We start from the raw sequence: 14,521 nt of genomic DNA on the forward strand, positions 1-14,521 counted from the left end.
AGATTCCTCTTGAAGAGAGTCAATGAGGGACTCGGCCTAACCTGGACTGGGATTTTATTCCAGAGTGAAGGGAGCCTCTGGGTTATGAATCTGTCCCTCCAGCATGTCCTATTTATTTCAGTGCTGAGGTTCAAGTCTCTCGAGCGCATAGCTCGATGGGATTTGGATTTTCTGATGACCATCTTTATTTGGAATCAGTCTCCCACACTGGCACTTGTCTTTTATGGATGACATGAAAAAAACCCACAGGAAAAAAACAGCAGTAAGAAAAGAAAATCCTCAATGGGGCACTTATCTGAATGGACTAATACACCCAGCAAAAGGCATGGGCAAGCAGACAGATGTTCAAAAATGGCATTTGGACTGGTGGCAGAAAAGTTTGAGGATAGTAGACATTGCTTTTATGCCCTACGTACAGTGGACCTTGGGTAGTAAAAGGCTATGGTATACTGGCTGGACATCTGGCCACCAAAGGTGGGGAATCCCTTATGTTAAGAATACTACAACAGTATAACAGAAGGACATCACAGTGATACTGTCTGTTGTGGTATGATGCATCCCTTGCTTCCATACTGGCTTGAAAGCTCTAATGACCAGAATGACCACCATAATTTCTTTTATGCTATTGTGGTAATTGTCCACTCTGAACCTCCAAGTACGGTAGAAGGAGTTGACCAGGCTAACTCTAAGGCTTTGAGGGTAAATGGTTTGACTTTTTGATGCCTGGTTAAAAAGAGAATGCCAGATTCTACTGTAGCTGGTGATCTTGCCATTTTAGCCTTACACAGCAGAGTACAGTAATGACTAACCAAGGATTAGCTGTGCTGCTGCCAAATGCTCCTTAGATACCACTGAGGTTTTCTCATACACAGCCTTGCCAATGATACCATGAGAACAGTTGAGGTAATACAACCCAGGACAATTCTGTTGTGGAGATGGCAGTCTTCACTACCATCTCTTGAAGAAACTGGGTTTGGACTTCAACCATCTTCTAAGTAAGAATGTTTTATGATGTGAAGTATCTAATAAATCCCCTAAAAAAGATCACTGATCTGGATGGTTGGATTTGGGAAGAGTCAGCGAGAAAGCCCACAAATCTAAAAGCACTCTAGATGTAGGTCAAAGTCCTCAGCAGTTCCTCCTGGGACAGTGACTGAATAAGGCAGTCATCCAGGTTCATCTAAATGTCTTTGGCATTGCAGTGTGCAATCTCTGTGGTCAGACATTAATAAGACTCCAGGCTTGAATGTGAGAAAACACTTTGGGATTGGGATATGAAGGTTGGCATCACTGAGATCAAACATTATAAGCGTCGGGGGGGGGGGCAGGATGGGCACAAAAGCCTGAAAAAAACATTATGAATTTTGGAAATGGAAAAAGTACAGTTTTGTACCTACCATAAATGTAGATGTCCGATAGGTATGCATCTGCAGTCCTAACATATGGGTTGTCCTGCCTCAGGCAGCCCTTCGGTCGGCCGGATTCCAAAGTCTGGGTCTGGCCTCGGCTGGTGTCGCACTTCACCCGACGTCATAGCTGCTGTTTATTGGGTATAAAGGCATCAGCCGACGCCATTTTCCTCAGTGTTTCTTGCCCCAGATGCCAGGTGCCCTCTAGGAAGGCTAAATTTGGATAAATGCAAATAATTCCAAACAGTAGAGAGCAAACAATATAAAAGTATATACATATACGTACATATATACAAACAAATACACCATAATAGATTCCCCCAGCTAGCTAAAAGAGGGGTAAATACCCTAGGAATACCACAGAGGGGAAGGAGGGTGGGTAATCCTGACTGCAGATGCATACCTATCGGACATCTACATTTATGGTAGGTACAAAACTGTACTATGTCCTTCAAGGATGCATCTGCAGTCCTAACATATGGGTAGAATACCATAGCCAAACTGGGGGAGGAGGCACTAAGATAAAGATGGTGTAGTTAAGATCCCTTGCAAAACAGCAGTTGCAAAACCTGCTCGGGATCTAGAGTATAAGGGAAGATTATAATGCTTGGCAAATGTATGCACGGAGCTCCAAGTAGCAGCTTCTAAAATGTCTTTGGTAGCCACTCCTCGTAGGAAAGCTGTAGTGATGGCTGTAGCTCTTGTGGAATGCGGTCTGATATTATCAGTTGTCTTTCCATGAAAAGAGTAGCAAAATCAAATGCAATTTCCTATCCATTTTGAGATTGTCTTTTGAAATTGCTTTTCCTTGCATTCCTGTTGCATATGCTACCAGAAGCTGGTCAGTTTTTCTGCTGGTCTTAGTTCTGTCCAGATAGTAGCGTAATTGTCTGTGCACATCCAAGGTATGTAGCAGTCTTTCCCCCCTGTTCTGTGGGTTGGGGAAGAATGTAGGTAAATGAATCGCTTGGTTCAATGATACTCTGGAGACCACTTTTGGCATAAAGGTAGGGTTAGTTCTCAGAGAGACTCTGTCCTGATGGAAGATAAGGAAGGGTTGTACTGCCATTAATGCCTGTAACTCAGATACCCTTCTTGCTGAAGTAATTGCTAGCAGGAAAGCAGTTTTCCAAGACAAGAATTGTAATTCTGCTGTTGCTGCTGGTTCAAAAGGGGGAAGTGTTAACTTTTCCAGCACAAAGTTGAGATCCCATGTAGGTAAAGGTGGTTTCCTTGGAGGTTTTACATTTTTGATTCCTCTCAAGAACTGCCTGAGTAGAGGGTGAGAGAAGACAGGAGGATCCATGTTGCATTCTGCGGAAATTGCTGATGCATGAATCTTAATGGAGGAGTAATACAGGCCATTGTGGAATAGCTCTGCTAAATATTCCAGGATGTGTGCTATGTTTGCCAATGAGACATTTTCTCCCTTTGCTGCACTCCAAATGAGGTATCTTTTCCACTTGGCTGAATAAGTCTTCCTTGTGGAGGGTCTGCGTGCCTCCAGGATAATGTCCTTAACCCTCTGAGATAAACCTGGGTTATTTTGTTTTATGCAATATTCCAAGCAGCTAGCTGCAGTGTTTTCAAGCTTGGATGTAGGATCTTGTAGTTGTCCTGTGTTAGTAGTAAGGGACATAGAAGTAGAGGCCATGCGTGTGTCCGAGACATGCTTCTGAGTAGCGGGTACCAATGTTGCCTCGGCCAGTCTGGAGCTATCAGAATTACCCTTGGCTGATCCTCTCTGATCTTAAGTAGAACTTTGTACATCAAGGGAAGAGGTGGAAATGCATATGCTGTCAGGTTTTTCCAGCTGAAGGAAAGGGAGTCCACCCTCCAAGCAAGTGGGTGGTATGCTCTTGTGCAGAATTTCATCAATTGGTGATTGTGTGGGGAGGCAAACAGGTCTATCTGTGGTAGTCCCCATTTCTTTGTTATGGCTTTGAAGATATCTGGATGCAGCATCCATTCGTGTGCATCCGTGGTAGTTCTGCTTAAGGTGTCTGCCAGAGAATTTTCTTTTCCTGGTACAAATCTGGCCTGAAGTTGAATGTTGAGGTTCAGGGCAGCATTCCACAGGTCCATTGCCATCCGGCATAGAGGATATGAATGTGTACCTCCCTGTTTGTTGATGTACCACATGACTGTGGTATTGTCAGTCCTTATCAGCAGATGACCCTGTTGAAGGAGTGGTCTGAATGCCTGGATTGCATGTTTCACTGCCAGCATCTCCTTTAGATTTATGTGTAGATTCAGCTGGTCTTGGGTCCATAGGCCTTGTATACACTTGTCCACCATGTGTGCCCCCCATCCTAGGTCTGAGGCGTCCGTGGTGATGGTCTGGCTTGGATGAGGTTTGTGGAAAGGCAAGCCTCTATTCAACTGACAGGCCTGTGCCCACCACAGGAATTCTTGCTTCAGGCATGGAATTATTGGAATCTGGGCTTCTAGACTGTGCTTGTGTTGAGACCGTACATTCCTTAGGTACCATTGTAGCTTTCTCATATGCAGCCTGGCATGCGGAACCAATATTATGCAGGATGCCATGTAGCCCAGGGCTTGTAGGACTTTCCTTGCAGTAAGCTGAGTTTGTGTTGTTAATGCCATGAAGTAGACTGGTAGTTGCTTTTGTTTTTCTTCTGTGAGAAAAGCCATCTGAGTTGATGTATCTAGTTCTGCACCCAAGAATGTTATCCTTTGGGATGGCACTAGTCTTGACTTTTGCATGTTGACTGTGTATCCCAAGGCTTGCAACAGTTGTATGACATTTTCCAAATCTTTTGTTAACTTTGCCTTGTCGTCCGCTTGTATTAGGCAGTCGTCCAGGTATGGGTAAATTTGAATTCCCTGAAGTCTGCAATGAGCAATTACTGATGCCAGGCATTTCATGAATACTCTGGGCGCAGTAGATTAGCCAAAAAGCAATGCTGAGAATTGATAATGCTCTGATCCTGCAAGAAATCTGAGGTGTCTTCTGCAATCTGGTCATATAGGGACGTGCAGGTATGCCTCCTTGAGATCTAGAGTCACCAGCCAAGACTCCTTGCCCAGCATGGGAAGAAGTTGCTGGAGGGTCAGCATTTTGAATTTTGGAACAATGAGGTATGTGTTCAGAGCGGACAAGTCTAGAATAGGTCTCCATTGATTTTCTTTTCTTGGTACAAGGAAAAGCCTGGAGTAAAATCCTTGGCCTTGTTCCATAGGTGGCACCTCTTCTATAGCTCTCATCCTTAGTAAGTTGTTGATTTGTCTTAGAGCGTCTGTTTTTTGGCTTGGTGGTAGGTTTGGCATTCCTCTCTTTTTTGGTAGAGTGTGGAAGTGAAACCTGTAGCCCTTGTCTATTGTTTGTAAAGTCCATTTGTCTCCTGTTATGTAATGCCAGTTGTCGGAGAATAAGGCTAGTTTTCCGCCCAAGGGTGCTTCCAGTTGTTCCCTGGTAGGCGGAACTAGAGCCAAGTCATTGTGTCTGTCCTGTGGAAGTGGTTGTAGTTGATTCTGTGGCAGTACTTCTCTGGTTGGTAGGTTGCCACTGACGTCCCCTGTAGGCACCCCTAGATTGACCTCTGCCTCTTGGGCGTCTATTTCTGCCTCTCTGCACTCTGGAGTTGTCTGGAAAGGACCAATTCTTCGAAGGCCAATTTCTGCTAAACCTCGGAGGTTGGACCTGTAAGAAATCCTTGACTGCTTGGACAGATTTTGCTTTTTCTTCCACCTTCTTTAGAACCTCCTGTGCAGGGGGGCCAAACAAACTTTGTTTCTCCATGGGAGCATCTAGGAGTTTTGACTTAACATGGTCTGGTAAGGATTGTTCTTTTAACCAGGCATGTCTTCGAATCACTGATCCAGTCATAGCTGATCTAAAGGAAGCCTCCAGTGCATCATAGCCACATTTTAAGAAATGGTTACTGACCTGCTGAGAGTTATGTACCAAATCCTGAAGGGACTTGCGGTCTAAAGGTTCAGGAGAAGACAGTTTTTTATTTAGCTGGTCTAACAAAAATTCCTGGTACTGAATCATGTGAAATTGACAGTTCAAGGCCCTGGCCGAAAGAGTAGCAGAAGTATAAACCTTTTTACCCCATCTCTCTAATGCTCTAGATTCCCTTTCAGAGGGAAGAGGGTTTTTGGCAGAAGCAGCTGCCACACCTTTAGGGCCCTGTGAAATGGTTTCAGGGTCTGCAACAGGAGCCTTATACAAATGGTAGTGTGTGTCCGGAACCCTGTAATATCTGTCTGGCTTGGCAGGGGCCGGAGGAAGGGAATCAGGAGCAGTACAGGCATCATTATATGCATCATCAACAACTGTTAGTACTGGCGGAATGGCTAAAGGCCTATGCTGTGGTAAGTGTAAAAAAGTCCTTAGCCTTTTCCTTGAATCTGAAAAATCCTGGCCCTGCCATTGGAAGTGTTCCCTCATAGCATGCAAGGTTTCCCCAAAGGAAAATTCTTCAGGAGGAGAAGCAGAAGGAATGGAGTCTTCTGCATCGGAATCCTCATAAGGAGAATATGGGCCTTCGTGAGGGTCTGAAATGTGCGAGTCATCCGAGGAATAATCTGTAGAGACAGGTTCCAGAGGTTCAGTCCTAGGCCTCTTGTCTGGAGGGGGCTGAGAGGCCCTGTCTGGGTGAGGTTGGGATCCTCTGATCAAAGAAATGAGATCCTCAGCCAGGCTGAGTATTTGGGAACTAGAGGTAGGCCTATGTGAAGGAGCTTTGGCAGGCAAGGCCTTAGAAGATTTAGCTGCTTTAGCCCTGGCAAAAGCCTTGATAGACATGGAAGCAGGGGGTCTAGCAGCCCCATGTGCAGGGGTAGATATGTCTAAAGGAACAGTGTCTGACAAATCCTGGGTGCCTGCTACTGTAGCAGTAAATTCAGTAGCAGATTCAGCCATGCTCTGAGAGGCCTCGGCTATCGGAAGCATGCTTTCGGCCGAAGGAAGAACCGGGGGCTCTGTTTCAGCCGAAACCGAGACATTTGCGGTTGGCCTAACCGTGGTTTCAGCCGAAACCGCGGGCCACGAATGTCGGTCCTTTTCCTTGCGCTTTTTAGCTAATTGAGTAGTCTGAGTCTCCGACGGCATTTTGTATGCAAAAGCGGGACCAAAAAACTCCTCTGCAAACTCCGACCGACGTCTAAGTGTCCGTCGGTTGAAGGAAGCACAGGCTAGACAAGCTGATACGTCGTGGTCTGGGCCTAAGCAAGGAAGGTAAGAGTGGAAATCCTTATGAGGTATTTGTTTCCCACAAGTTAAACAATTATTTACTTTGTCTGACATCGGCTGAGGCAAGAAAGAGTCCCCAACGGGGTACTTAGCTTTTTTGAAGTCTTCGGTAGTAGAAATCTCTGGATCTGGCCGACCGGCACTTGCGAACAGCTTCTGCTTCGGGCACCACGCGGCAAGAAAGACCGGGGAAAATGGCGTCGGCTGATGCCTTTATACCCAATAAACAGCAGCTATGACGTCGGGTGAAGTGCAACATCAGCCGAGGCCAGACCCAGACTTTGGAATCCGGCCGACCGAAGGGCTGCCTGAGGCAGGACAACCCATATGTTAGGACTGCAGATGCATCCTTGAAGGACATCCATGGCCTACCTTTTTTTGGATCTAGAAACCAGCTTAAGTATTTTCCTCCTCTTAGTGTTCCACCCATGTTTTCTTGCCAAAGCACCTGGTTCAGTTCCTTATGAACTGGGGGAATTCCATGCATTTTGGGGACTATTGCAAACTGCAGCCATGCAGCCCTGGACAAAGACATGCTGGAGATACTTACCCTTTGCAATCAACTGACTTTTTTGTGAATAAGGCCAGTTGACCTCTGATCCTGTGAGGCTGGGGAAGGACAAATGCAGGTATTATGAGACGGGTAGTAGAAACCTGATAATGGCCATTAGGCACAGTTTTTTTTTTTTTTTTTTTGTTTAGATAACATATCAGTACAATCAGGGAAAATGGGAACTATTTCCAGCTGGAAGACGACGAAAGAAGTATAACACAGTAATTTGCTGCTTACTGTTTGGGACTGGTCTTAAGGGCCCTAGGCTTTACTTTTCACATCAACTACTGCTATACTTTTTGGAAACCGTATTTTACCCTTTGGCTGTATCCCCGTCTGGTCTCCAGTAAAAGGGGCATTTTGTACAATAATTTCTGCAGTACTTTGGAATGGGAAGACAGAAATGGTGTTTAACAGCTTCCATTGTTTTCCCATTTCCATCTGCTTGACAATTTCCTTTCAAGGTAGTACAAAAAGTTTCTCCTTATGTAAAGTGAATTCTTGAGCCGATCCTTAACACCTGCAGAAAATAATGCCTCTTAATCACCGACCCTATCACAACATCATATGACCACATACACTGGATTGCATGTCTGTTAACTTGACAAGCAGTTTGGACAAAGCAAGCTCAGCCCTCACAGAAACTTATGCAATTCTCCCAGTAGTCTCATTTAGCCTTTTTAGAATTTTGCAATGATAATTATCATGTAGGTTTGACAGTTCAATGTTCTTAAGGTTAGGGTTGCTGACATGTAGACCTTACCACCAAAGCAGTCTAAAAATCATACTTTTCTGGTCAACAGAGTGCTAGGCCCTGGAATCACTTGGATCCTTTTGCAACATCCAAGGACACTAAAGCTTGGTTTGCCTAACGGTTATTTTAGAAATGCTTTAGACAGATCCTGGGCCCTGTAAAAACAATTAGGTGTTCTGAGTGTAGAAGGTGATGAATTCACTTCCAGAGATGCTTCCTCACAAGCATCTTTAAGGACCTCTCTGACTGCAGGAATAACCACTGTTTTAAGGGAGAAAGGTGGCTTGATCCAGAAGATCTTAATATCTTTTCTGACAGTCTGAGACATCTTTGGCTTCCAATTTAAAGGGGTCTTTCATTAGTGAAAGAGTTTTCCCCAAACAAGATGTCCTCTGGGGAGGGACCCAGAAAACATTATCCCCTCATCATTTGTCTCCCAAACCGAGAGGATTATTGAGACGTACAGTCCAATTTCTCTCTCCTCTCCTTTAGAATCAAATTATTCTGAGTCCGCGGAGACTTCTGACACAGATGGTTGCAGGTTTGGAATAAAGTGTAGAAAACTTTAAGCTAACTTGCACCACTCCTGGGTAAAAGGCTGGGAGATGGAGGATAGTGATTACCTTCTATGTGATATTGACAGATGCACACTTCTCAGAAGTTACCATCCTATAAGTAAGGCCTGCAGTCAGAGCCCTGGAAGTTCACATGCAGGATCCCTTAGCTCCACTTTCTCACTGTTGACCTTTTTAACAATCATGGCAGGGAATCATCCTCCCTTGAAAATGAATGGACATCAGAATTTGATATCAAGCCACCAGTACAAGACTCAATGTTAATCACAGTGTCTTCAAGTTCAGAAGGACACTTAATGGCAGCCTCCAAAGGGGCAGCACCAGTAGCCTTGGAAATAAAAGGAGTCTGGTTTGGGGTCTGGACAAGGATCTCAGTAGTAGACACCCTTGGACCTGGCTGACCAGGCACAACATGAGAAACTTCATCATTTTTCCATGTATACTTCTCATGGTAGGCTCAATTCTTCTCCTCTTGATATATTTCTTCTTTTTAAAAGCTTTGTCCACTAAGGTTCAGTGGACATGGCAGCCTCTTTGGTAGGGGACTGAAGCCTACAGCTATCTAAGTAAGCCCAGAGAGCTAACTCTACTTTAAATATTTTTCCTGCTGAATCTCCTAGAATACTCACAATGATGCATCATGAGGCTGGCCACTGATACTGAGGGATGAAGCCCAAATGACCTGGGTCTGATTAGCAATAGAGATGTCTAAAAAAAATCCCTGGCAAGACAGGATGATTAATGCCAACTGACCCATCTTCAGGTGGGAGTGTATTGCCTACATGTAATGGCTGGATTGATTTGTCATGTCAGTGAAGAGCTCTGTTGTGTGTAGCCAGGGAAATGGACAAATGTTTATGAGAGCATGTATTCTTCTTCCTCCTCCTCACCAGGCAGCAATTACAAATCAGCATGCTGTCTGAAGGAGGAGTGGGTTTGGCCACTCCTAGGAATACCTAAACTGGCCCGGACCCAACCAAATTTCTCTATGCAGACAAGGATAAAATGGGCTGATTAAGCTTCTCACTCTGACAGAACAAACAGATCAAATGAATGTGGGCTGAGAAGTCATCAGGCAAGTCGTAAAGGGGGATAAGGTGTGAAGAATACAAAATGTTTGGGTCCAAGGCAATAAAGACACTGAGAATGAAAAGTCCTTATGAGAGATCTGGAACATGCACAATCACACTTTCTGGGGCAGACAGACCATGTTACCAACAGACAATTCCCAAACCAAAGCAACTATTCTAACAATAGATGTAGCAGAATACTAGAATATATGTATGAAAGAGGTCCCCAGTCGGGTGCCTCTCTATCCCATCTGGGAAGTCTGAAAAACTGAACTTAATGCTAGATTGAAGACTGCACAACAGATGACTTATGTAAATTCACTGTGGCAAGAAAGAAATAAAGATGGTGCCAGCTATTGCTACCAACATACTGGATACATGCCAATATCGGTGGGAATGCAAAGTTAGCCCAGCTTAGTGGAAGTTTGCACAGCTCTGGAAATAGGACCAGATGCAAGGTCTCTGCCAGCAGAAAAGATTCCAACAGTGAGGACTGCAATAATGATCAATACGATGAATAAGACGTTCCACTTTCCTTGGATCTGGCGAGTCAGCAGTCTGAAAACATCACGCAGCTCTGGAGGTCAAATAAAGCAAAGAACTTCGATCTCCTGGAAGGAGTCCAGAGGAAAGCCAGCAGAAGGATGCTTTGAATGAAGGGGAAGGGTATGACCAGAGACAACAGGAACCAAATCACCTCTCATCACAGATCACAACAGGGACAGATGTGATATGGGCACACAAGATAATCAGGAAAAATGAGGGGGAAAGTGGATACATGCAGAAGATCGTAGGAACCTACTTCCTAGGTTTGCAAAAATACTTTACAGGGGTAGGGGAGGGGACGACTGTGGACTCATGGTATGGATTACCACAGTAGCTGACAGAATCCATGGGGACATTCAAAACAACATAATACAGGAGGAAAAAGGAATGATGGAGAGGGCTAAAATGTGAACACTGATAAAAGGCAGATCTACCTTGGCAAATTTTCTCCTGTAGATAGTCAAAGTAATACTTTCAGTACCAACTAATCTGAAGTGCATTATGACAAAGAATTAAAACCCAATGTGCAAGAAAACACTCAACAACTGGCCAGGAACAGATGGTAGCACAAATGTACGAGGGGCCCTCATCTTCTTTCACATAACAGATGACTTTATAAAAATAACATTTACAATGTATTAATATGCTGACTTACAGTAAACATACATGCTTGCGTTGGTATCTATCTTCAAAGGACTGCCTTAACAGCCAATTCATATAAGCCTCTATAAAGGTGTGCCCTAATCTTTTGTGAATATGTGGAGATACGCAGTTACACAAACACACACACCTACCTCTACCTTGTTGACTCTTCAAAACAGAACATACTTACCCCAGTCCGTCCCATCGCCTGCACTCCTCGACTCCCCATCGCTGTCTTCTGGTGCTGTCAGGAAATCAAATTCCTTCAATGCCTCTTCTGTGTCTAGCTCTTCAACGGGCTCAGAAGGCCCTTTCCTTTTTATCATCTAATTAAATGTATTTTAGTAAACAAGCATATTAAAGAAACAGCCATTAAACATAGGCCAATTCAAAGACTTTTTCATCTGTAAAAACAAAACTCAACAGTATCTCTAAAAAGAACAGTTGTGTACACTTACCATAAATGTACATGTTTGAGTGTATTCACTGTTGCAGTCATCACATATGGGTTAATATGCTTGCAGTAGCCCTCAGTTGGCCTGATAGAATTGGGTCCTGCGTTGGTTGCTGTCTCTTCTTCCGTGACGTCAGGGGAATATAAAACATGTAATCGACGTCATTACATCAGTTTTGCTTGCCCCAGACGTCAGGTGCCTCCTTAATGGGAAGCAATAACATATATATATATATATATATATATATATATATATATATACACATATACATATACATATATATATATATATATATATATATATATATATATATATATATATACACACACACACATATATATATATATATATATATATATATATATATATATAAGGTTATACCTCCAACAAAATAGCAAATAAACCAAAAAGCTTTTAAGCATAGTAAAGGAGAGCAGAGGTATAGCCAAAAGAAGTCAGGGGGCTGGAGGGAGGGTAACCAGGACTGCAACAGTGAATACACTCGAACATCTACATTTATGGTAAGTGTATATAACTGTACTATGTTCTTGTTTCACTGTTGCCGTCATCCCATTTGGGTAGATTCCCAAAGCTAAGGATGGGAGGAGGAATTTAGATACTATGACCAGCTATAAGGCCCTGCAAGACTGCAGTGGGAAAGCCAGCTCTGGATTTAGAGAAAATTGGCAAATGGTAATGCTTGGTGAAAGTATGTACAGAAAGTACAGTTGTGTACACTTACCACAAATGTAGATGTTCGAGTGTATTCACTGTTGCAGTCATTACATTTGGGTAATCTGCTGGCAGGTTGCCCTCAGTCAGCCTGATTAACAAGGTCTTGGGTCCTGTGTCAGTTGCTGTCCCTTCTTCCATGATGTCAGGTCGTCAGGGGTATAAAACTTGCAGCCAACGCCATTACATCAGTTTTTCTTGCCCCAGATGGTCAGGTGCCCCCCAAATGGGGAGCAAATAAAAATAAAAACACAAAAAATATACCTCCAATCCCAAAAGCAAATACACCAAAAGGGATTATAAGCATAGTGAAAGAAAGTATAGGTATAGTCAGAGAAAAATAGGGAGATGGAGGGAGGGTAACCAGGACTGCAACAATGAATACACTTGAACATCTACATTTATGGTAAGTATACACAACTGTACTATGTTCTTCGTGTTTCACTGTTGCAGTAATTACATTTGGGTAGATTCCCAAAGCTATGGTAGGGTGGAGGAAATTACACAGCATAATGACCAGCTATAAGGCCCTGCAAAACAGCAGAGGCAAAGCCAGCTCTGGATTTAGAGAAGAAAGGTAAATGGTAATGTTTGGTGAACGTATGAACTGAGCTCCAGGTAGCAGCTTCTAGAATGTCTCTGGTAGGAACACCTCTGTGAAAGGCTGTAGAAGTAGATGCAGCCCTGGTGGAATGAGATTTGATCCCCTGGGGATAGTTTTACCATGGTGCATATAGGAGAAACAAATACAATAGCTTATCCATTTGGAAATAGTCTGCTTTGAAATAGCCTTTCCCTCTGCCCCTGCAGCAAATGCCACCAGTAGTTGTTCAGATTTTCTTTGAGATTTTGTCCTGTTTAAGTAAAATCTAAGTTGTCTGTGTATATCCAATGAATGCAAAATCCGCTCCCCCTTGATCTATGGATTGGGAAAGAAAGTTGGCAAATGAATGGTCTGATTAAGAGCCACACTGGATACCACCTTGGGCATGAAGGATGGATTGGTCCTGAGAGACACCCTGTCCGCATGAAAAATGATGAAAGGCTCCACTGCCATAAGAGCCTGTAAGTCAGAAATCCTTCTAGCTGAAGTGGCTGTTAAAAGGAAAGCTGTTTTCAAGGACAGAAATTTTAAGTCTGCAGTAGCAGCTGGCTCGAAAGGAGGGAGAGTGAGTTTTTCCAATACAAAACTGAGGTCCCAGGCAGGGGTTGGAGCTCTCCTGGGTGGTCTTAAGTTTTTGGCCCCTCTGAGATGCTACTTTAGCAGAGGATGAGAGAAGAGGGGAGTTTCTGTGTTGTAATAAGCTGAAATGGCAGAGGCATGGATTTTTATGGAAGAAAAGGACAGGCCCTTGTGAAGCATCTCAGTTAAGTATTGTAAAATCTGAGGAATATTGGGCACTGCTGTGCTCATCCCTTGTGATTGATTCCAGGCACAGAATCTTTTCCATTTGTCAGCATAAGATTTTCTAGTACTAGGCCTTCTTGCCTCCAAAATGACATCCATCACAGGTTTGCTGAGGGATGCTAAGGGTGAATTTAGGTGATTAGCCACACTGCAAGATTCAAAGTTTGGAGGCGAGTGTGCAGAATTTGGTCCTGCTGAGACAGTAAGATGTAGGAGGCAGGTGCCACGGTGGAAGGCGTGACACATTGCGCAGGAGTGGGTACCAGTGTTGGCGAGGCCAGTCTGGAGCAATCAAAATCATTTTTGGTTTGTCCTGTTTGACTTTTAGTAGAACTTTGGAGAGTAGAGGTAGAGGGGGAAAGGCATAGACTGAAAGGTTTTTCCAGCTGAAGGATAAAGCATCCACTTTCCAGGCTTTTTTGTGATGAGTTCTTGTGCAGAATTTGTCCAACTGATAGTTCTGGGGTGAGGCAAAAAGATCTATGTCTGGACTCCCCCCATTTGCGTGTCAACATGTTGAAAATCTGTGGTTCCAGTTTCCATTCATGTGGGTCCATGAGATTTCTGCTTAGTTCGTCTGCCAGAGTATTCAGCTTTCCTGGCAGGAATTGAGCTTGTAGTTGTATTTGATTTGATAGGTCAAAGCCGTGTTCCACAATGCCATGGCTAGTCTGCAAAGGGGGTAGGAGTGTGTACTCCCCTGCTTGTTTATGTCCCGCAGTAGTGGTGCTGCGGTAGCGTTGTCACCTCACAGCAAGACGTTGTCCCATTCGATTCTCAGCTAGAGCGTCTTGTGTGTGGAGGCATGCGTGAATGGGCATGCCCTCGCTGAAGGTTGTGTGTCAGGGCTGGTAACTCGGCAAGTAAAAATCCACTACCAAACATTAGCTGACCGGAGTTCTGCTGTGGCGACCCCTAACCTGGATAAGCCGAAAGACACAACATAACTGTGGTGGTGTCTGTCTTTTTCATTAATTGTCCTGGATGAAGGTAGTCCTTGAAGGCTGTCAGTGCATTCAGTACAGCTAGCATTTCTTTTTGACTGATATGAAGGTGCATTTGATTTGGGCTCCATTTACCCTGAATGCACTTCCCTGCCAGATGAGTCCCCCCCTCAAGCATAGTCTGATGCGTCTGTAGTTAGGGTTTGGGCAGC

The 14,521-nt window shown here is 44.0% G+C and overlaps 1 protein-coding gene across 4 annotated transcripts in view; it reads right to left on the bottom strand.

Moving 5' to 3' along the window:
• The window catches only part of STRN (striatin), a 2,479,646-nt gene that overhangs the window by 913,345 nt on the left and 1,551,780 nt on the right, over positions 1–14,521 (bottom strand). For all 4 annotated transcript variants that reach the window (XM_044058581.1, XM_044058573.1, XM_044058566.1 and 1 more), the window contains exon 7: positions 10,961–11,096. In XM_044058581.1, the coding sequence (XP_043914516.1) occupies positions 10,961–11,096 (136 nt within the window). The remainder of the gene's footprint in view (positions 1–10,960; positions 11,097–14,521) is intronic.

This window comes from Protopterus annectens, chromosome 1.part2 (genome assembly GCF_019279795.1).
Source record: "Protopterus annectens isolate FY-2018-M chromosome 1.part2, PAN1.0, whole genome shotgun sequence".
NCBI lineage: Eukaryota > Metazoa > Chordata > Ceratodontiformes > Protopteridae > Protopterus > Protopterus annectens.